Source organism: Gallinula chloropus, assembly GCF_964237585.1.
Source record: "Gallinula chloropus genome assembly, chromosome: 9".
NCBI classification, from domain to species: Eukaryota; Metazoa; Chordata; class Aves; order Gruiformes; family Rallidae; genus Gallinula; species Gallinula chloropus.
This window is the reverse complement of record NC_140094.1, coordinates 19603791-19627810: the sequence shown is the minus strand read 5'-3', so window position 1 is coordinate 19627810 and position 24020 is coordinate 19603791. Positions and strand designations below refer to the sequence as shown.

At 43.0% G+C, this 24020-nt stretch overlaps 2 protein-coding genes across 2 annotated transcripts in view; one reads left to right on the top strand and one right to left on the bottom strand.

The window, feature by feature from the left end:
- Positions 1–577: 577 nt before the first annotated feature.
- AAGAB (alpha and gamma adaptin binding protein) lies at positions 578–22678 on the bottom strand. Its single transcript, XM_084267882.1, has 11 exons — positions 22594–22678; positions 14805–14995; positions 13751–13847; positions 12952–13041; positions 10687–10770; positions 5477–5559; positions 4673–4766; positions 3765–3869; positions 3220–3269; positions 2613–2704; positions 578–965 (listed from the first exon to the last, which is right to left on the bottom strand). Exons 1-10 carry the CDS (start codon positions 22664–22666, stop codon positions 2627–2629), a joined length of 945 nt encoding a protein of 314 aa, XP_084124008.1. The 5' UTR covers positions 22667–22678; the 3' UTR covers positions 578–965; positions 2613–2626.
- Positions 22665–24020, top strand: part of IQCH (IQ motif containing H) — a gene marked incomplete at both ends in the record, with an annotated part of 65380 nt that continues 64024 nt past the window's right edge. Inside the window, 3 exons of the mRNA XM_084268260.1 lie at positions 22665–22726; positions 22837–22945; positions 23577–23696. Coding sequence (XP_084124386.1) covers positions 22665–22726; positions 22837–22945; positions 23577–23696 — 291 coding nt within the window. The remainder of the gene's footprint in view (positions 22727–22836; positions 22946–23576; positions 23697–24020) is intronic.

The following is a 24020-nucleotide window of genomic DNA, read 5'->3' as shown; positions in this document are numbered from 1 at the left end:
TCTACTTCATAAAGAAATTCCAGAGCCAAAACCAAAGCATCTTTCTAGGAAAAAAAAGCCCAAACCCAACCAACTAAACACCCCCCCCCCCCCAACCGGCCCCTGCCAGCTAGGAAAACTGTGATTGAAAACCAGTATTATAATCTGTAAGGATCAAACTATTTCCTCAGCTCTCCTGGCCACAGTTCCTACCCTGATGGATTTTTTAAGCACCGCGGTGATGAACAAGATGCTTGTTACAACATCCATGTTTGACAGAGCTCTGAACACGTTGGTGAGATCTGCCCCAGGACCCTGCGAGCCGCTGGCCGTCGGATGTAGCTCCTACTCTTCCAGCCCCTCCATCAGCTCACCTCTGTCCTGGTGATACTTTGCTGTCCAAGACCCGTTCCTGTCACCGTCTGTCCCAGGAGCTGTGACTCTTCCCAGGATGTTTCCTATGATACAAATCTATTTGTCACAGGCTGGAGAAGCACATTCCCCAACTGGCACCCGTGATTCCTGGGCTAAGGTGTCAGTGGTGGGCATCCAGCTGCCACTACCTTATAACAAAGGCAGCGAAGAACTTGGATTTCCATTTGCATAATTTTATTGAATTTAAATAATCTGTCACATGTATAATCACATTTATAAAGGAATCACAGGTACAAAGGACTGATTCTTCTCAAGTACTCAAGTGCATTATTTTCCTTGCTGTGTTCCATCATGTTACTCTGTGCTTCTGCCCTTTAGAAAGGAACTAAAAAACCCAACCAAACCCAAACCAGCCCCCACCTCCCAGGAAGCGACCACAGAAACCTGTTCCCTGCTTGGAACTTCCCTTCTGTTCTTCATTACAGCTCTGTGCTGGTGAGAAAGGCGTGTGGGAAAGAGATGGCAAAGTCATGGCAAGGCCTGGCAGATGCTTTGTATCCTTCAGTTCAGAAGTGGTAGGTGTGTTGCCTTGAATGCTGGGATATGTAGCCCTGTAAAAGGAACATTTCTTCTTAAAAATCATGTATTTTACTATGGTGGAGCTACTGCTCAGCTTTTTGCATGAGAAATGCTTTTTGAAGCATTAACAAAGCTTCAGTTCTAGTTCTTAAGAGTTGAAAACGCTGCAGTTTGTACCCAGGAGATGATTTACAGCAGCCTGTTGTTTCAGCTTTGCTTTGTCTTGTAAGAGGCAATGAACATCAAGCACCACTGTGGAAGCACTTTCAAAATTTAAAGCCATCAAATAATTTCTGAAACCCACTGTCTCAAGACTCCTGAAATTTATGGATGTGAAAAAAAACACAACCCCAGACACTGGAAAAGCGAATTTCAAAATGTCCCAATCTGGTTGCTTAACACGGCGTGTTTATAGATCGATAAGGGCCCGGACAGGCTGTTCCATGGGGTGTGCCAGCCAGGCACAGGACCAGGCCTGGTTCTTCAGCAGGGTGTCTCTGCTGGCTGCCCCTTTCTGCTCATCCATGGACTGGATCTGACAGCTAACTGCAGCAGGAAGGAGACAGGATGGCGTTTGCCTTCTCTCCTCTCCCTCCCTCCCCAGCCTACGCCTTTCTTTCTTGCTTTCCCAGTGCCTCGCATGTTTCTGCTCCCGGTTGGTGACTGTGCAGGAGATGACAAGTTACTAAACCAAAGGAGAAAGGGATTTTTTCCCAACCCTGGGTACCAGGAAACAGCAACTTGTGACTCACAGAATCACAAGGTTGGAAGAGACCTTGGAAGATCATCAAGTCCAATCAGACTCGTACCCCGATGCCTTCTAAGGAGCGTGCAGGAACACAAGCCTGTACTAAACACACCAGCATGGGGTTGGTGAAATCACAGCTCTCCTCTTTAGGTATTTAGGGCAGAATCTGCCAGCAGAAGGTCTGTGAGTTCGCTGGGCCTCAGAGGCCAAGCACTGCAGAAGGTTTGGGCAGGGAACTGCACCCCTGGAACAGCAGCAAACCCCAAAAATAATCTGTCTTGTGTTAAATCCCAAATGTAGTTTCTAATGGAAAGCCAGGGAGCGTGGCACAACACCTGCCTTTCCAGGGAAGGACCATGTACTTACAGACACAAACAGAATTCAAAGCCTGTGGGCCATTTTTAATAGCTTTGGCGCTCAGCAGGATTAACCTCACAGCCTTGGCACAGCAGCCCACAATGGGGTACAATTCAGCAACTTTCTCTTCATGGCTCATATAAATCGGGTTTGTTTTAGCTGGTAAGTCAGCTATAAAGCTACATAAACCCATCAAACGGGCCTGCATCTGAAATGTTGAGCTTGGAATTAAGTAGTCACTTAACAACCACCAGCCATATGTAGAAAGATAACCAGTAGTAAATTTGTTTATTTAAACTCTAAAAGAGGAAGCAATAAAAATGTTAATTTGAAAAATGTAAACTAATTATTATTCCCCCTAACTGCAGGCCCTGCCTTCTGAAATTCTCCAAGAGAGAATAAACCAACAGTCAGACAAAAACCACTCTAAAGCATTAGGTGTTGGGGAATGAGTTACTACAATGAGGCAGGGAATCCTTTAACCAAGGAAAGCAACTAAAGCTAAATGGGGCTTTTAGTGCTAAAGGCTCAGTGCAGGAAACAATTGCTCTCTGAGGATTGCTCTGTTGCTTACAGCTACAGGAGAACTTAGTTTTCTTCATCCGAGGAGAGACCTTCGATCTCATCTCTGTCTCCTCCAACTGCCATCCAGAATGCTTTGGCCACCTAAGGATGAGAAGGGAAAAAAGGAAAAGATGGGAAAAGGGGAAGAATTCCCCTCTGGTGAGAGAAGGTTTGGCATTTGCCAGCCAAACCCCAGAGTCTGGGCAGCAGCTAAACCCAGCAGCCACATTTTGAGGTACAAGGCTGATCCTGGCTGAAGTTTCAGCAGCACATGAGGCACATGTGGTACAAAACTTGTGCCAATTAAGACATGATTAGATTTCCCTTGAGATTAAGGCTCTTCCATTGACTCAAGGGGAAGCTGGCTTGCACCCTCATTGGCTACAGGGCCTCTATTTCAGTAATTTGAAAGAGGAAAGCTTTTTCTGGTGTTCCAAACTTCCAGGTTTGTTATTCAGGTCTTGGGAGATCCCAGCCAGTCTGTTCCCTCAGCCTGCACAGGTTGGTCTTACTGCTCCTGACTTAGGAACTCTAAAGGAGCAGGAACTATGACTTAGGAAGGAACACCCCCCCCCCCCTAATTTTTAATGGTTTCAGTGCCAGTTTTGAAGCCTCACCTTCTCTGCATGCAGTTTTCTTTGCTCATGTGGCAACGTTGCAGCTTTATCTGTGAAAAACAACAGGACTTGGGTTGTCAACCTCAGGAGAGTGCAGGGAGAGAAACACACACTGCAGCTGGTTTTAGGGGACTACCAAGAAACCAGTTTAAGATCACAAAAAAGGAATCTCATTTAGTAAAAGCCAGCAGAAAGCTGATGTTTCTGAGCATGCTGGATTTCAGCTCCAACATCTGTAGCTTTAAACTGTGAGATGGGCACATGGTTTTAGTGCCAAAAAAAAGGGTTTCCTGATAGAAACCTCTGTCACATGAGTTCAGAGTGGACAAAACCAGTGTGGCAGCAGTCAGAGGAGCAGTACCTACTTCTTTCAAAAGCACTATCAAGACAAAGGGCAAATTAATGAAAAGATCAGTGACTTATAAAGACCCTCTGACAGCAGAACAGGAATTTGTACGATCTTCCTAACTCACACACTGGCTTCCATGCCTTCAAGCCATTAGAACAGGTGACAGAAGTGGGTAGGTGTCTCCCCAGTACAGTACCTTTCATTTCTCTCAGCTTTGAAAACAACCTTTCAAAGTTCTCCACGTCTCCATCCCCTGTGGTCAGGCTGGCCAACTCCTGAATGTCCATATCTAACACAGGATCTGGAACCAATGCATATAGGTTGGTCTGAGGTTCAGCAATTCTCTTTTGTCAGCAGGTATCAAAGTCTTTCTGGTAAAACCAGTTATTTTGATATCTTTAGACCTGACTTTCAGAAGTGTTGAGTATGCAGTTGCAATTGAAGTAAATGGGAGATCATTGTTTTGAACACTGCATGTTGGATTTTGGTTGTCCTTAATAAAGACAGTGTAAAAAACCAAGTTAATATATTTCAATTGCAAATTCCAACCCCACAGGAGGGAAAGAAACATGTAATTTCCTGATAGTTCATACACACAACTCAAGGCACCGTTACATCAGTAATTCATTCTGATACATCAAACTGCAAGAGTGGTTCTGAGTTCACCCAAGGTTTCTTGCTTATAATAAAATGATCTGCCTAGAAACAGCCACACAGTAAATTAGAGAGTAATGAGATTATGCTTAGACCACAACTAACACCACCCATCACATCATCTCTACATACAGCTTGTAAGCAAGGCCTGTCTCCAGGAATGGTGCAATTAGTTCAGGACCTGTAGCTTAAAACACTTGAACCTCTTAGGAGGGACCCAGGATGAGTGCTCATCACTCACCTCCTGCTGGGTCAAACCACCATGGTTTTTCTCTACAACCTTAGAGACTCTCTTCTACCCAGACTTGGGCCTGTCTTTTCAAGCAGAACATCTGAAGCCTGAGCCATTAACCTCTGCTGCTCTGCCAAGTACATCTGTGCCATACTTTCACTGCAGAAAAGCTTTCTGGGCCCATCCCAACACATCTGCCAAGCAGAGACTGAGCTTACCTACAGTGCTGTCCATCTGCAGGTGGTTTGTGTTAGTGCCATCTTCTCTGCTGTCTGAATGGGATTCTTCTCCCTCTGCTGCTGATGGATTGGACTGCCAGGAAAGAAAGAAACATTAGAGGATACATAATGACCTTGAAAAGAATCCCTGGCAGTCAAGTGCTTCCTGGTTTGACTTCAAGAATTTACTCTGCAGCTTAAACTTCCTCACTGCAAGACCTGTACCACTTGTGCAGCACTGTAGGTAGGTACCACGTGGAGCTTTTCTCTGATGGGTTTGTTGTTGGTTTTTAGATAACACTATCAAGTGACAGGTTTTGTTTCCCACAAGATACTGCTCTTGGATATTAATGAAAACCATCATCTGAAATGGAGCTTTTAATAACCCTCCCTTGGCTCCAGCAGGTTGTCTGGGGTAAAACATTTACAGGGTGCTGAAGTCAGTGTGATCAACACCCAGGAGCTTTCAACACTGAGCACACAAGCAGACTTCTCTAGGTAAAGTGATGAGTTGTGAGGCAGTGCCCTGAACAACAGCAAGCTCACAGCCAAGAGGTGACAGCTCCAAGGACCAACTGCCTCAGGAGGACGTGTAAGACAAATGCAGATAGTTTTTCACACTTCAGAAATGTTGGGTTTTAAGTACATTCCACTAGGCTGTGAAGAGAAAGCCTTTCCTCCCTGGGAAAGCAGGAAAAGACAGGCACACGTGCTACCCCCGTGACCACAGCAAGTGTGACAACAGGAAAGAGCACCACAAGAAACAATCTGAGCAAAGAACAAGAGGTAGGAATTACTGTTTACTTCTGTGTCTTGGTTCTCTTCTGACCCAGTGTGAGCGTTGGCACCTGCTAACGTGCTGAGAAGACCGAAGCCCTGGGTCCTGTCTGAAAACAAACCAGCTGTTAGTTTAGACAGAAAACTCAGTATTACTGCAAACAGTTGTAGCTGACCAGATGGCACAGAGAGTACCTCAGGGAAGACAAGCACAGCACTCTGTAAAACTGCTTTAAGCAGAAAATTTCATTTTTTAAATTAAAAAAATTAAAGGGTTTTTTTTTTTAAAGTAGATGAACAGTATTTGCTGCTAAATGTTACTAACAGGGAAGAGATGTGCAAGCCACAAGAGATGTGAGCTCTTTTTAATTCTTAATTGGATTCAGTGCTCTGTTAGGGTTTGGTGTGGTAAATGTCCTCTTGTTCCAAACAGGAGGTTTTTAAGGTGCAGAAGCAGCATTTGCTCTCAGAGCATTCAGTGGATGAGGTTTTATGGTCCATGGGAAGCAGCACCCAGGCTGTGGTTAAATACAGGAAATGCAACAAGTGCTTTTTGCTTATACACACATTGACTCAATAGGTTGAGTGCTGCAGTGAGGGCAAAGGCAATTTTAAAATATCCAATTCAGAATTGATGGAAGGACCCAGCCATCAAATCCCAAGGTGCTCCAGGCTTTCCAGATCTGCTAAGACACTGAGGTTTTTTCAAGGGTATGTTAAAATCCAAACGAAAAAAAGTTAATTCAAACTTAAAACTAGACAGTCATCTTTTTCTCTAAGGTAATAGGTACTGTACAGTTTTTTAAACTGTATTTCTTAAACTTTTTTAAAATAAAAATGTATGTGTAATAGGTGATATTGTAGGTTGGGTTTTTTCTAAGCCATGTTTTCTGCTGGCCTTGCATTGAGTAGAATTTCCAGTTATACAGGGGACTCAGGAGATTCTTCTGAAAGTCTCTGAATTTAGTCAACTAAAAAAGAATTAATACTAAGCTATCATACTACAAATAGCCAGAAAACAATGACTTGTGCCAGAAGAAAGATTAAGATTACTCTTTTTTTAAAAATGTGGTTTAAATTAATAGTACAGTAATGACTAAGCTCCAGACTCAAATGTTGAGATGATGTCATTTTATGCACTGCCCCACTTTACTTGCCATTTACACCAAATTTAATTTTGAAGAGCTGAATGTGTAGCTAAACCCATCAGCTATCTAGAAAACATGTAAACATGTTAGAGAATTACTAAGACCTCATTTCCTGGTTAATAATCTTTGCAGTGTACTTCATTAATGTGCATCCTGTCCCAGCCCTCTTCTCCCACTCCTCAACACTCAGCAGATATTGATGGCTGGTGAAGGGGCTGGAAAGCAAATCATGAGGGAAGCTGGGGGTGTTCAGCCTGGAGGAGGCTGAGGGGAGACCTTCTCCCCACCTACAGTGACGTGACAGGAGGGTGCAGAGAGGTGGGCGATGGTCTTTTCAGCCAGGGGACAGGAGATGGGACAAGGGGCAATGGCCTCAAGCTGCCCCAGGGCAGGGTCAGCTCAGATGTGAGGGAAAAGTTCTTCCCTGGCAGAGTTGTGGGGCTGTGGCACAGGCTGCCCAGGGAGGGGCTGAGTCACCTTCCCTGGATGTGTTTAAATAAAGGGGAGATGAGGTGCTCAGGGATATGGTTTAGCACAGGACAGGAATGGTTGGACTTCATGATCTTAAAGGTCTTTTCCAACCTGGTGATTCTGTGATTCCAACTGGCTGTTTTACCCAGTTTTACTGCTTTAACAGATCACACTGATTCATACTCTGTGAATCAGTCTCCTGTATGAAATCGCCTTAAAACCGTTCAGCTGGGAGACACGTGAGAGCCCGTGAAGCCAGCCAGCTAAATTAGCAGGTAATTAATTGAGTGATAAAAGATCGAACCCCCCCCACACCACAAACCAAAGCAGATTCACCAAGGCTCAGCAGGCTGTCTTCAGAGCACTTCACAGATCAACATTTAGCCAATTTCTGAGTCATCTGAAGACTGGACGCTGCAGTCCAGAATGTACTTAAGTGAGAACATTCCCACACTGGCAGAGGGGCGGATGCAGTGACCTAATCGTGTACCTCTCCTATCTGTGAGAGTTCACCCAGTACAGAGAGATGACAGTGGCTCCATCCCCCCTCCTCCTACCTACACATAACCTTAGCCAGAGTAATTACAAAACGTTGTCCCAGTTAGAAAGTGCTGGAATCTACAGCAGGGATCTCTGAAAACCAGCTATTTGTTCCTGGATCCGTGGTTAGGGAGGTGGCAGACATAACACTCAGTTGCAGGCACACCCTTGAAAAAGCCTTCCTATAAACTCTTTTTTACTGGATGTAAAAATTATTTCAACTTCTGGGTGCAATTCAGGAAGTGGGTGATGCCTTACAGAGTGTTCTTACAGCATCAAAGCCAACAAATAGCTCACTCAGCTTATCGTAAGAGTTGGTGGCTCTGCGATCACAGACTCACAGGGGTTGGAAGGGACCTCCAGAGCCCATGGGGTCCAACCCCCTGCCAAAGCAGGGTCCCTGGGACAGGGCACACAGGGCGGTGTCCAGACAGGGCTGGAATCTCTCCAGAGAAGGAGACTCCACACCCCCCTGGGCAGCCTGTCCCAGGGCTCCCTCACCCTCACTGGGAAGAAGTTCTTCCCCAGATTGGTGTGGAATTCCCTGTGCTCCAACCTGAGCCCATCGCCCCTTGTCCTGTCCCCACAGACACTGAGAAGAGGCTGCCCATTTCCCCTGTCCCCCACACTTGAGATATTTATAAACATGAATAACAGCCCCTCTCAGGCTTCTTTTCTCAAGAAGCATCAGTTCACAGGTATCACCCATCAGCTGCTGCCGAGCTCTGGCCTGCTGTGCTCTGAGCAGGGCTTCAAGAGCCACACATGCTCCTTCCACAGCAAAATGTTCTCTACTGCCTTTATTTATATTCTACCATGGGCTGTCTCTAGCTGGCATGTGATGAGCCTGACTTCCATGTACAACCAGAATGAAAATGTCAAAATTCACAAGGTGTTTAAGGAGCTTAACTAGATCCCTTAAATCAGGCTAATTACTGGCCCCACCCTAAGTAACCACCTTCAGCCGGGATCACTGAGGTGAGTATTTAAGCAGGATGCAGGCAGGGAGCTCCTCTCTGAGAGCAGTAAATTTGTTTTTCTTCTTGCTACCTAGGTCAACTGGGTTTGCCCTTGAAGTAAACACCTTAAGACAGGAGTAGTACCCCCCATTTTGTATGGGGATGATATGCAGTGAAGAATTACACATGCTTTTCTGCAGTGGAGGAAGAAAGCTATCTGATTCTCTGCCTGAATGGAGCTCTGAGGCCTGGAGAACCACCAACTCCATACCAATCACAAAGGGGAATTGCTCTCTGGAGACTCTTGGGTAAAACCACTTGTTTTTCTTCTAGTAGAACCTACCTCACAAGGTAAGAAGAATTGTGCTTGGTTTTAAGTTAAAGCATCTTAAAATGATACAGGCTGAATGCTTGCACTCAAAATAAGTCATTTGTGCTCTGTCTGTAGACTTAAATTCTCATACAAACAGCTGAAGTAAGGTGACAGATGCTTTTTGGATGGCTCCACACTTAAATGTGCTACTACATAAATATCTTCATAAAAAAATCTCTGTGTGATGTATGACTGGATAAGGCTTCTAAGTGGCCAGGGCTTCCAGGTGATACAGTAGAAAAGCCAAAGTTTGGTTTATGTGGCAGCCAGTTTCCAGGATCAGGAGGAAGTTGAAAACAAAAGATATGTTACAAGCTGTAGAAAGTTTTATTTTAAGTAAAGTGAGCTCAACAATTTCCCTTTGAAGGCATAGTCAGGCTGCAACAGCTTCCAAAAATAGCTCACTTCCTGATGGGTCTGTTGTAACGTGCATTAATGCTGTGTGGTTTCTGTACTGTGGAGATAGAAAATCTGGATTTTCAAGGAGTCTGACCTTTACAGAGCACACTAATGATGCACAGGAATTTCCCTGCATGAAGAACTGAACATGTGACTAAATTCTGTTCCTCTGTAACGTGGCATCAGTCAAATGCAGGAAATAAGCTGTTAAGAAAGCTGTTCCAGTGCTAGTGAGGTAATTTCACACCATGTCAAGTGGCTACCTATTTCTTTATAACTGTTACATTAAGTTAGAAGCAACAACTTTATTCTAATGTGGTATGAGAACTCAAAATGCTACCTAAGAAGAAAAATATCTGTTTAGTAATTCCTGCCCTAATTCTGAGTCCCAGGGACCACGCTGCAGTTACAGGAACTAGCAGAAGCCTATCAGCACTTGAAATCATTATAGTTAAAAAGATGTGGGAAGGAAGAAGCTGAAACAGTGGAAAATTGTCCATCAGGGAGCAGACAAGCTTTGGAAGGTTCTTAGTGGGACATGACTTTGTGAAACAGGAAATGTAAAGCCAAGAGCTTCGCAAGAGTTTAATCTTCCCACGCTTTCTGCACCAGCCAGTGCTATTAGAAAGGTAATTAAAGATTTTCAAGCAAATGGAAGTAGCTACACTTGTGCTAACTCTGGGCTAGCCACAGCGTTTCCTTTTCTAATGAGTCTAATCCTAATGTGATCTCTCCATAATTCTATCTCTACCTGATAGTCAGTTATCTGCAGGAAATGATCTGGTTTTGCTTGGGTTTTGTGCTGCTTTCAAAAAACTCTGTGGTTTCCATGCACTCATGGGGTTTTCTGGAGGGAAGAGAGTCTCCTTAGCACAGACTTAGCATGTCATTCAACAGCCATCTGAAAGAATTTCTTTGCCTACTCTCAGCTCCACACTTGCTATTCTCATCCCTGTTTCATTTTTTTTAAAAAAAGTGTAATAAACTTGGAATTTAAAACTATTTCTACACTAAATCATGCATCAGTCAATGATTAGTTATGTGCTGCTAGAGTCTGGTGAAACAAGCATTGATTTTTTTTTTTAATTGAAATTTGAAGAGTAAGTGAAATATTTATCTCAAGTTATTGGAAGGCAGCAAGTTAAAAGTACTGAGGGAAGAGGAACAGATGCTGAAATGGGAATAAATCTCACCCATTGCCTCAAGGGACAATGAAACCATGTGAAAGGCTGAGGAGTGTACTGGTGCAGTGGCACCATAGCTCCTTGGTTTAAGCTTTCACTAAAAGTAAGCCCTTTAGGCCCTGCATTCTGCAAAATTCCCTGAAGAGGAACCAGTGTTACATACCATTCTTCATGACTACGTTGGACCACACGTTGGCATTCAGGGCTTGTACAATTCGCTTCACTCCGGTGGACTCTGGAAAATCATCTAAAACAAAAGACAAAGACACTGCACTCCTGATAACCAGACCAAACCCATAACATGCCTGTCCATAAGGTGTGTGTCTGAATGCCTGTCCTGTTTTATCACTGCTCATACAAATAAATCTAAATGAATGCCCATCTCCTTAGTCTAGGCTCCCAGGCATTATGAACTGTGACATCACAGCCTTTTGTAGAGACCTAAATTCTAACTGGAGTTTAGTTAAATAACATAGAAGTAAATGTAATAGAAAAATAAGTTGCTGTTAAGCAAGGCATCTTTTACCCCCGGTGGTCTTTTAGAATGCTGTATGGCATAAAAGTAGTGGTTAGAATTAATTTTCCTTCCTTTAGGAAGTAAAGAACTTCAGCAATTTGAAAAAGGGGAGATGCTTGTTAAAAATTATCATTGTAAAGTTATCTCCATGACATCTAATTCCAAATGTTCCAGTAATCCTGTGAATTACAGTACCTTGGGAAAGTATTATTTAGACTTCAACTTATTTACTGAATAGATCTGACACCACTTTGTATAAAGTCAGTTTTCCCATTTCCTGGGTTTAGTCAACTTCCCATGTTTGTGCTGGTCTCACAAAGCAACAGGGGAAAAAACAACAGCCCTTTGGATACAAAAATGGGATTGCTTAAAAATCAGACTCTCCTAGGATGACTCATGGACAGGTGCAGTAATTGAAACTGCCTTTAAAAATTAATTTAAAGCTGTCTGTGACCCCTTAGATGAAATATTTTGCCCTCTGACACTGCTGTTTGGTTTTGTATCGCAGCCATTAAGAAGAGCCTCAGTTCAGAGGTCTTGTCCTTACAGCACACACTGACAGTGCAGTCATAGCAAGAGCTCCAGATCATTTGTGATGAGCTGCCAGAAATGTCATCCTTTTTAAACACAGATTGGCCCAGTGTGTTTGCTACATCCATTTTCTTTTCTAGGTAGCTCATACAGCATGTTTACAGGGTAAATATGTTAGTAGAATACATTTCCATCTACGTATGAATTGAAGTGAATCAACAACCATATTAAATCCAGGAAACAACATATATCTTAATACTCCAAATATGAACATCCTGAGTTGTTGTTATTCCTATTACTTAAACTACTTAAAGAGTAAGTAGCTTGTTCTTTATAACAATTACTCAGTAGAAGAAAACCCCACAAAAAACAACTTGACAATGTCACTAGGATTTCCTTTTAAAGCACTTCATAAGAAAACTTCATACACTCCTGATTTTTCTGGTTTCTGCTTATCAGAACTATGTGGAACCCTCCCCTCCCCGACTAACAACCTGCAAAAAACCCATATCTTTAAAGATATAGCCAGGGTAGAAGGGGCAATCTTAGCTACTGAAGATACCATTTTTATCTAGGCTTGTCAGTGGGGGAAGGGGTTCCAGCTTAGGCCTTTACACAGAATTATTTTTGGTGACAGCTATGTACTCGCTGAACCTGAAATAGAGCAAATGTTAGTGACTAATCCCCCTCGAGCCTGGAAGTGGAGTCTGTTATCTCATTTTGGCTCTATAGAGGTAAGATGTAAACACTTTTTTATCATTGAAATGAGGAGATAAGGCTGATGCTGATAAGGCTGTCAGGAAGTGCACAGTCACTTTTCAAGAGTGGAACATCACACTTCTGACTTTGATGGGTTTTTTCAAGTTATAAACGTATGGTTAGCCAGTGATTTTGAAACTGGTTTATTTCCTGTGTAACAGTGCACACGAGTCTAAAATGTTTTCAACAATCTCTGTTCAGCCTATCATGTCACCATTTGAATAGTATCTGTCTTCTCTTATAGTTTTATAAGTCTTTTTAAAAAGGAAAAAGAATTTTTCTCCTGCCCTTGTGCATCTCTCTGGCTGTAGTTTAGATTTACTTCCAAAGTGGAATGTAAGTGCTTCTAATCTATCAATATAGGCCTAGGATTAGTGCCAGAACAAGGAGCAGATATTATTTTTATGTAGATGCTACATAAACAGCAGCTGGATTTGGGAGGAGACAAATGGAATTTCTTGGAGGAAATAACCTCCTCCTTCTCCTGACCTTTTATAGCTGAGACTAAGCCTCAGCAACTGGGAGCATTCCATGCTGTAATCATGTAGAGCACATAAATAAAATTATCCCCTTTGCAATTGTTTAGAGGACACTCTGCTGTGCCAGAAGCAGGAGTCCTACCATCTTCATCAGGCAGTTCCTCAGGACTAAGTTCTACCAGTTCAAAGCCATGCTTGATGCACCACTCTTGAGCTTTCTGTCTGTTAACACCTAGGGGGGAGAAACAAAAATGTATACTGAACACACACATTTAAGACTAATATCAGCAGCTGAACCTACATTTTATTTCACCAAAGTTGTTTGCTTATTCTGGATTGCATGGAGCAAAAGTGGGGCCTCCATTCACTTTGAATTTGAATCCAAAGACTCCCTAATTAAGCAAGTTCCTCATTTGAACTGCTTTTGGTTTTTCAAATGGCTTTGCAGTGAGTACTCCAAGGGAAATGTAAATGAAATGCTACAGAGAATGAAGACTTCTATTAACTCAAGGTCTGAATCTGAGTTAAGTTACAGGGGCATACCTGCCCCTTACAGAGTGGTGTTGTATGGCACAGCCAAAGCAGATGTGTGTGTTTAATGTCTGAATAGTCAAAGAAAGATGAGTGTACTTTCCATGGGAGTTAGGCGACCACCAGTCATCCCCACTTTTCACCAGTGAGGCTCAGGCACACCCAGCAATATAAATGCCTTGTTAAGGTTCTTGCAATCCCTGCTGCTGTCCCAGGAAGGGGATACACAGAGCTCATCATAAGCAAGCTTGTAAAATTCTGACTAAAATTAAGTTTCAACCACAGCTACTTCTTCTCAAACAAGTCTCAAGCTCTACCTCCCACAGATATTTCAAACAATTACTGATTTAACTAGAAAATAAATTATGCAAGGTTAAGTCTAAGTCAGTTTGGAACTTTGGGTTTCATACCATTTTCAGATACTCTGTTACAAACCAGGATCATGACTTCTAGTAGCCACTCTTCTGTCAGAGGAAGCCATTCAGAGACACTATCAAGTCCAGATTTCTAAAAGAAAAAAATAAATCCAACAATACTTATTCCAAAGAGGTTTGTTGTTATCAAATACTTTAGTTTTTAAACCAGTTTTAAACCTTTAATAGTAGAGGAACAAAATGAAGTAAGGAAGTATGCTAGGCTGCATATCAAGTATGTCTAAAGCACTTGTAATCAGAGAGGCTGACTTACAACTTCATTCTGATTCTTGGCTTACCTTTAGATGAGGAATTCCTACTGCCTTGGGCCTCCCTTTCTTGTTCAGTATCAATTATGCAATTCTAGTGTAGATTAGGAAAGATTCTTATTTAAGGTGTAATCATGAGTATTTAATTGTAAGCATATTCTGAGTTCAATGTGCAGCTATTCCATCTTCTGCACTGAACTGGATGTTATTTGGGCTGGTGACCTATTTCCATTGCTCTAGCCACCACCCCAAAATGTCTGGTTAAAGGTATCACTGTAGAATGTGTGGTATGTATCTGTTCTCCTCTGTGGTAAAACCCCAATCCCTTGTTTAAAATGATTTTTTTTTTTTGGTCTCTGAATCTTCCTGGCTTTTGCTGAGATGCTGTTTTCACTGCTGCCAGCTTAGCAGAAACAATTTGGGGGTAAAATGATAGCACTGAATTTTACATTTAGCTCCTTCATTCTTGGCTATCTTAAAGCAGCCTTTCTGAATGAGCATCAGCTAGGACTAAAGCTGGAGGTGGTGGTCTGGAGGAGGAGTTTCTTAACTTAGTGGGATATTTGCATCCTGAAAACCTTTCTTCCAGCTGGAGTACGACAGTAAAAGGGAGGAAAGCTGCTTCCATTGATAGCAGGCATAATCTAACATTGATCTCCTGGCAATTAATATAACAGCCTAAAAGGAATGAATGGCACAAGATGAAGAGGATGCAATTTGTGGCTTATCACTGTGATAACTGCATCATACAGATAAAGCAATATAATAAAGAAGCATCTTACTACTGTGCTGTCGAAGTACACAACAAATGCTTGTACAGATTCAGCAATCTCTCCAGTAACAAGAAATGTGTTTGGTACCACACAGAGGTGAATATCTGCAGAATAGTATTTATTATCTATTGTCCAGGGGTAGAAATTCACTCTTCCACTTGTTACTGCATCAACAGTAAGGTCGTCTTTTCCTGTGATACCTGTGGAAAAGGAAATGAATGAGATGGGTGACAAAATAGGCATCAAGGCACATTGTCTAGCAAAGCCTGGTACCATGCCACTCCAGAGCCACCTCCATTTACTATAATGAAACAGGGTATATCCAAGATCTTTAAAAAGTCAAGCTCAGTTTGTCACTCTGCCCTACAGTTTATTAGCTTTCAAGAGTTCATTATCTAGCTTTCAAAATAATATATGGTACAAAAGCTCTTAAAGCAAGCCTTTTTTCCTGGAAATGCCTTTTAAAGTGTAAGCCTCAAACTCACTGCCTGTAAACAGGATGTATAGAGAGAAAAATGACTTTATTACAGCAGAAACAAACCTTGCATCTTCATTCAGATGTAAAGAACTGTTTGACTGTGACCAAAACCTGAAGGTAACTAATGAGAAAATAACCCAAGTTGCTACAATTCAGTTGTAATTCCCATTAAATTCCATGTAGGAGTTCAACAATTAAAATCCAAGGCAGTGCTTAGATAAAGTAGTGTTAAACACTGCCCTTCCTGTGCTGGTGGCAACCTTCAGAGCACATCCTCATGGTGTGACAGCCACCTGGTGGAGTTGAGTTATAGTTGGGAGCATCCCATCCTGTATCCCACAGGGAAGGGCAGAGCATCTTGTTCAGGCCAGATAATTATGGACACCTTAAACCACTGGTAAATTAATATATTAAATTGATGCAGTATCATCTAGAATTTCTTTGGGCAATGGAAGAGTTTTAAAATAAAAAAGTATATGGGAGTTCAAAGGTTTTAAGGGTCATGTTTAAAGGTATTGAGAGACAGCTCCTGGACATGTTGGAACAGTCTGTTTACCAAATAATTTGGACTCAAAATTGAAATTACATGTATCTTATCAATAAAAAGGTGGAAAATTCTCACTGCCAAGGTTGCCATAGAAAGGTTCAATGACTTCTGCAACTGCAAAGTTGGAGAAATCTAACTAGCGAATGAGCATGGTGCAGAAGGCAGCACACAGAGGTCTGAACCACTGAGGAGGGGACGGAATCTAAAAGCAGAATTTGACCTTGGAACCAGAAACCTGGGAGGGATGAATCCTCTGTCACAGTTCATATTAAAAAAAGCCACATCTAGATGTATTTTCCTGGTCAAAGTTTGATTAATTTTTTTACTTGAATAACACTAGTTTTCAGAGTACTTTGTCTTCAGTCAGAAGCTATTCTGGGATAAGATTAGGGTAGTGAGACACTGGAACAGGTTTCCCAGTGAGGTGTTGGTTGCCCCCTCCCTGAGGGCTTTTTTAACCACTCAAGCAGCACAGGCCAGTTCCAGTGGCACACAGAAGCTGCTTCTCATGCTTATCTCAAACTTGTATACATGGATCTCTGCTTGCCCTGCAATGCTTCATAGTAATACTGCAGTCACTCTGTGGCAGGTACCTCTAGCTTGTTTGCATTAGCTGATATTATCCTCTCTGGATATGAAGCAAACATCTATGCACCCATCATCCAGGGAAACACAAGGACAGCTTTTCAGTTAGCTTTAAAGCCATGCTTTTCAATTTAGGCTACAGAAATACATCAAGTCTACTCATTAGAAAACCCAAACAAAACCTCAATAAAACAGAAGAAACCAACAACCCCCCCCAACCAAATAATTAGGAAAACAGATCATCAAATAATAGCATGTCATTTTATAAAATCTATAGCTTTAAAGTACATATTCTACTATAATAAATGCATTTTGGCAGATGCCAAGTTATTTTTTTCTACAAGAAAACAGGAGCTGTATGAATTACTAGATATTAAGTGCTGCTCATGGTACAATTTAGTTTGGTATCCCTGGTAGGCAGGACTATTCAATACATGCCAACCGCTACCAGACTAAATGGGCTATTGGGGCCCACAGAGCTACTTTCACCCTGCTTGTTATAACCCAACAAGATTACAGCAATTGGGAGAGGAAACAGGTTTGACAGAGAAGGTCACTCTGCATGCCCAAAACACAGGAATGCCTTTTCTTTCCAGAATTACCTGTTGACTTGCTTTTCAAGTGCAGGCATAACCTTAATTTTTTGCCCTGGAAACAAGATGGGTTTTTTTAGGTTTTAAATGCTACAGAAAGAAATGCTACAAGTTTCCCTTGATTAGTGTTTTGACAGTTAAAACTAGATAAAAAAATCTGTTTCAAGCTAACAGAACTGCAAGTCAATGCCACAAGAGGCTAAGTTTCAAATTACTGAAACCCAGAAAATCAGCTATAAGACATAGAAAAGGGAGGGAAACTGAGTAAGGAAAGGAAGCCAGTTCAAAAGTCACTTCAGTGTAGGAAAAATAAGGAAGGAAAAAGCTTCTCAGAGAAGACTTTTAAAAGCTGATGTGAAAGAACTTTCACATTTGGTCTGTGATTTTTTTTTTTAAAAGAGTTTATGGACAAACTGTGGCCTCAAAGTATTGCTGGAAGAATGAGGACATGCCCCATTTCCCATTACATGCTACTTGTTGCTGTATTTTAAGCAGTCGTCTTTCATCCCATTGTGCTTCTGATTACCCATCATTCATCCAAAGAGATTTTGCCAATCCCCTGTGAAATCTTCCTCCCAGTAAAAATGGATGTTGCAGACTAAAGGCCAAGCACTGCAGGAACTTTCTGAAAGGATTCTGCCTTGATATGTCTCAGCCTGCATGGAGGGCTGTAATAAATTCCTGCAAAAGCCTAATTACTCATGGCAGGAAACTAAATGCACTTTGGCTATCTTGTGAATAGTTCTCTTCCACAAAAATCACTTAGACCAGTTGGGTTTTGGCCTTTAGAGTAAACAAGCAGAGACTACAAGAGGAATATACACTGCAGCTCAGTTTGAGTTGTCAAGGATATATATATATATATTCCATGTTGGAACTAGTTTTAAGGGTTATGGTAACACCTCCAGATTCCAGGAATCTTTTTCAAGACAACCTGTATCTTAATGAAATAAAACCAACATTGGCCGTAACAATTTCAGATCTAATTTCAGAGGATATTCATCTGAATAAAACTGAGAGTTTTATTTGGATACAGAATATATGTTTAGAAAATCAATATGGCAAAAGGAGGTGACTTGTCAAACTTGCCTCTAGTGAGTTACTCAGGTTTTTTTAATTGCAAACTCCCCGACCATTGAAAGTGTCAGTGGTTTGCCATCCAAAGAGCCTGGAAAACCAACTGAGTCACTTTGACCACAACAGTAGGCAGGCCTACTGGGCTGACTTCATTAGCTTGCCTCTTCATAAAGCAGGAGCAGCTTGGTTGGCTGACAGGAATGCAAACAGACTCCAAATGCAGCAGCATTAGGGAGCACTAAAAGCACACAGGGAAAAGTTCATGCTACAAAAGACCATTGTTTAGTAGGGGTCAGTCTCTTCTGCCTGGTAGCCAGTGACAGGACAAGGGGAAACAGCCTCAAGTTGTGTCAGGGGAAGTTTAGGTTGGACATTAGGAACAATTCTTTTACTGAAAGTGCTGTCAGATACTGGCACAGGCTGCCTAAGGAGGTGGGTGAGTCACCATCCCTGGAAGGGTTTAAAAGAGTAGATGTGCTTGGTGATGTGGTCCAGTGTTGGACCTAGTAGGGCTGGATAGATGGCTGGACTCAATCTTGAAGGTCTTTTCCAACTCAAACTATTCTATGATTTTATGGAAAACATGATTTGCAGCTCGGGGGACTCCAAGAAATACTGCAACTACTAATGCTGGACACTTACCTTACTAAAATAACTTTTACAATCTTATCAATAATTGCTGAATACTAATTAAGGTGCCCTGTACTTCAGTGTCCCACACTGTGGAGCAATAGAAGCTTCTCATCTACACTGAATTGAGACAGAACATTTCTAAGGTAGCTCCAGTATCAGCCTCATGTTATCACCTCCTGCATACACTGTGACTAGTCACCTCCAAGACCCCTGCACTCATGCCCACCTATGCTAACATCACATTTGTCAGCACAGACAATTATCTTCCAGTTTATCCCAGTTTGTGACTCATTTTGCCCACTTTCTATCAGAAAACCATTTCAGAACACAACAGCAACTGACAGATGAGATCTGTTCATGCCTCAATCCAGGAGCTGACAGTGGCTGGTATTGTAAAGCCCCGTGAACTCCAAACTTCTGTGCATCCTGTCCAGAGGAAAAGGGCTTTTTACTTTCAGTAGCTTATGTTTTTCAGTAAACTCATTAGTTGTGTCCTTTCTTTACCCATAAGTATCTACATTCTTTACTAAATTGGAAAAATTTCTAACCAATAGTTCTTACTAATTAATTTCAGCTAGTAACGAGATTTTGCTCACTCTACTGATTTAAACTTGTTGACTCTTAACTTCATAAGCTTGCATATAGGCAAGAAAAAATGAACAATGATTCAGAAGACAAGGAACAGGACATGGCAAAATTGTAAAGCCTCATATCCACTCCCTTTCTGTAGCAGAGGCTTAGTAAGTAACTCTTCTGTACATGCAAGGCAGCAAATACTTTTTCCAAAGTAGAACTGGGGACTAGAAATGCTTCAGATAGAGCTGAATAATAATCAAGAAACCACATGTAGATACCTAGTCTCTTGCTGCAGTACTCTTTTCTAATGCCCAGCTGATATTTAAACACTTTTACTATATTGTGTGTTTAATAGCAATATTTTTTCAGAATTATTACAGTTCCTCTTTGCAATTTTTTTAAAGAGATTAAGGTATCGATCACTCTTCCTAGTGTCTTTTCAGACTGATTACCTGCTGTAAGAACGTCATTTGTTTTTCTCTGATGCCCTATGTGATCTCAAGCCCTCACAGTTGGTAGGTATACCATGTAGTTCTCACATTCTGGGCCTTGAGAGCCACCTGGTGGAATACACCATAAAAAATACTCCTGCGAATTACACAGGGAGTAAAGAGAACTCAGAAATACATAGTCAGCATAGATATTTTGCTGTAGGGAAAGGGGGAGGAGGGGAGTGGTAAATAGTAAAAATAAATTTCATCAGACAGTATTTATCTGCTGGCCAGCATTTCTAAAAACTAAACCAATCTTGTTTGCTGTTTTAGTTTGGGATAAATACATCTAAGAGAAAAACCACTCCTACTTTGTGCTTTAATCGCTTCGTTTTGCCACTATGTAATAAAATAAAGCATTCAGGGCCACCAACAAAACTTGAGTAAAAATGTATCTAGCAAATGTACCATAATACTGTTCTCATCCTGAAGCCATTTCCTATTGAACATGATGAAAATGCTGGAGGAAAACCCCCTGTTATTAACCTGGGAAGTTCTGGGAGGCAGCAGAAATGATGAGGTTTGCCTACCAACAAGCATGAACCAGGGAAACCCAGCACCACAGCAGTGGTAGTGCTTGTTCAGGGCTTTGTTTCATGTTTCTGATACACACAAGTTGGGTTTTGAGTCCATGGATCCTACCAACCAACACAGTATTTAACAGCATATATAAAACTGTATCTCAAACACTACTGCCTTGAAGGCACTAATGTAATGGTCTTGGTCTCACCCTTGAGCTACTGCCAGCTGCTGCTGTCTGGTCCTTAGCGTGTCCCTAAATGTCCTGCTTATGCTCCTGGACCTGATGTCATTTCACTTTGTATATACAAAGCAGGAACTTAGAATTCTCATGGTATTTTAGTAAATGATCATGTTTGCTTTGGTAAGATTTTTTGTCTTTCATGAGGTAACCCCAACCCAGCCAGAGAACCTAAAGACTTACTGTGAGACTCCAGTTTTGGCACTGGAAAACAGTGGAAGCCTAGCACTTCAACATGAGTAATGCTTTAAGGTTTCAGGGTGGGGTTTTTTTAAAGTTAAGCTTTAAAGCTTTATCAGATATTAAATAGCATTTCTATGAAGCTTTTTGCTCCCTTTTATCTTAAACTTAATTTTACTATGAAAACTAATTGGAAAAACCTAGAGGAACCTTGAATAATTCCTTATTTGCTTCTATCTTCCTCCCAAACAACCAACCAAGAATAAGATTTTACAGAACTTATTCTTTGGTATGGAATCCCATTAAATAATCCAGTCTCAGAACAGAGTAGCCCTTGACTGCAGACCTTATACTGCCATTCTCATTTCAAAATGTGGTTTAATGAGATGGAGGGAGCCAGTCCCTGGGGGCAGCCCTCTGCTTTATCAGGCTCCTAGGTCAGACCTGGCTCAGAAACAGCCAAAAAGAAATCCTGGAAAGGGGTTGGGACTGTTGATGAGTTATGTATGTTGATGTATGTCAAACTGTTCATGACAGCTCCCTAAAAAAGCAAGGCTGTACTAACAAGCCACAATGGTGAAACAACAAAGATCTAAACAGCTTCTTCCTGGTATCTCCTGATTTTAGAATTACTAAAAATTCCACCAAAGTTTTTGCTGCTGCTCAGGCCTTGCATCACCTTTTTCAAGCCTTAAAAAGGGCAGCTGGATTCCAGGAAATCTAGTTCCTATTGAATTAATTCTATGCATTTGGTAGAAGTCTAATCTACAATTCTGACAACAGCACAGAGAAATATTTTTTTTAGATTTGCCTTTTTTTGTGCTTCTGCACTGGGACAACAAATGCTCTAATGCATGAAAGCAAGTGTGAGTTAAGTGGGAGTTTGGACTTGCCAGGAATTTTAGAAATCCTACTATCCTTAAAGTCCCAGTCTGTTGATTAATGGAAAGGTGAAACCAGAGGGGATGGTATTTAGTTTGCTCTTGGTTTTCCCCTCGCTGATTCTCCTGAGCCCCTCTGACATCCTCCTCTTGTTCTAGGGGTTGTCTGGAACACTGATGTGTCCTCTGACGAGGTAACTAGTCACACTGTATGTGTGAATGGCCAGCAGCAAGGCCTCATGGTCTCATGAACCTGTTTCTCTTGTTACAGACCAAACAGGTGGATAATCAACTTTTTTAAAGGGTAGACAATGGCAAGACAAGGGGAAATGGATTAAAGCTAGAGGAAGGAAGGTTTAAATTAAATACCGGGGGAAGTTTTTTACAGAGAGAGTGGTGAGGGGCTGGAACAGGCTGCCCAGAGAGGGGGTGGGTGCCCCATCCCTGGGGGTGTTCAACGCCAGGTTGGATGGAGCCCTGGGCAACCTTGTGTAGCTCCAGGCCTGGAGGTTGGTGGCCCTGCCTGTGGCTGGGGGTTGGAGCTCTGTGATCCTTGGGGTCCCTTCCAACCCAGACCAGCCTGTGATTCTATGAAAGGGATATCTGTATTGAGTCTCAAGGCTCACATTGTTTATTTCAGGTATAACTTAGGACAGTGACATGGCCAATGGACAGCAAAGCACTGAGGGACATGGGGCTTCCCTTTCCTCCTGCCTGCTGTGGGGCCGATGCTGCTGCTACTCCTTGTTGCCAGAAGGAACGAAACGATCTGCACCGTCTCCCTCACAGCCCATTTCCTCACTGCAGTCAGGAGGCCCTGACGCCCCCCTGACCGGGAGGCGGCTGAGCGCCACAGGCCCGGGTGTGAGGCGAAAAACGGCCGCCCCTGGGGGCCCCGGGAAAGGCGCTGCCAAGCCGAAGCCGGCGGTTCCGGGCAGGCCGGGCCCCAGAGCAGCCCCCGTCCTGGCTCTGCAGCGCGCCGCTAAGCACGACTCACGTTTGACGAGCTCCTCGGCCGCGAAGCCGGCGGCGCAGCTGGTCACCAGCGCGAAGGGCCCCGCCACCGCCATGGCACCCGCCGCCGCCGCGCCCCTTCCGGCCCCGCCGCTACCACCCGGCTGCGGGGAGGGGTGGTGGAAGAAGCGGCGGCGAGCGATAGAGCCCTTTCCGGGAGGGGAGGAGCGAGCCGGAGAGCGGGCTCGGCCTCCCCGGCTTGACGTGCCCTCCTCCCCGCCGTGAGGCGAGTGGTGCGGTCCGGAGAGCGCGTCCCGTTGCTACGGGCGAGGGCGGCAGCCGCCATGGCTGGCTCGGTGGAGCCGGGACAGGAGGCGGGAACCGAACTGGGGCAGGTGGGTCCGGGCAGCGCCCCAGCCGGCCCCGTCCTTCCCTGGCAGCCGTGGGGGCCGAGCCGCCGCGAAACCCCTCCGAACCTCCGAGGGGGCCGCCTCGCACCGGGTCTGAGGCGCGGCCCGATGCTGAGGCGGCGGGAGCGCGCGGTCCCGCCTCAGGGAGCGGCCGCCGGTGGATTCTGATGGCGGCTCGGGCTTTGTCAGCGTTGTGGTTCTTAGCGGGACGGGACCTTGAACTTTTTTTTGGTTAATGTAGTATAAATAGACATTTTTTGACCCGAGCTGATGTGATCTGCTCGCAGGCTCCCTCGCCGTTCAGTCGTTAACACTCTGAGTTAAACTGCCTGTGCCAAGAGAGGCTTGAAATGCATGAGGGAAGATCATTCCTTGGCAGAGGACCTCAGCCCTGCTTTGTGGGGTTTGTTTTAAAGTGAGCTTTCCTCATGTTTTCTACAGTCAGTGGCTTTAAAGTTACCATTTTGTATTCTCTTATTTAGAAAAGTACAGAAGTATGGGAGATGGTGCTTATTGCTTTGCTGTATTAAGGAAGCATTTAATTTGGATGAACACCTGCTACATAATCCCACGGGTTTTGGTTATGGTATGATTTTTGTCATAACTTGCTTTTTAGGTTCAAGAAGACTTTCTTCACATGCTTAAAGTGAAAAATACCAACTTGAAAGGCAATCTAGAAGCTGGGGATATTAGTGACCTGGAAACAGCAATTAAAAGAACGGAACTTGGGCTGAGAGTAAGTAAAATGGAGCAGACCCAGAAGATGATTCAGTCTGTGATCTCTGTCAAGTAATTCACTTAGAGTACATGGAACCATGTAGTTATCATCCTGCAACATCCCTTTCTGATTCCCTTTCTGAATGGTGAGATTCATCAGATGTTGTGGTTCAGAACCATGCCTGCCTTCTTGCTCTGCCAGATTAACTGATTTTGTGCCCCATACCATTAGACAAAACCTTGTTTAATCCAACAGAAGCACAAAACCTATCAACTTTTCAGTCACATGAAGATCTGGATTGCTAAATTGGGTAAAATAAAATTAACATCACTCATACCTTTG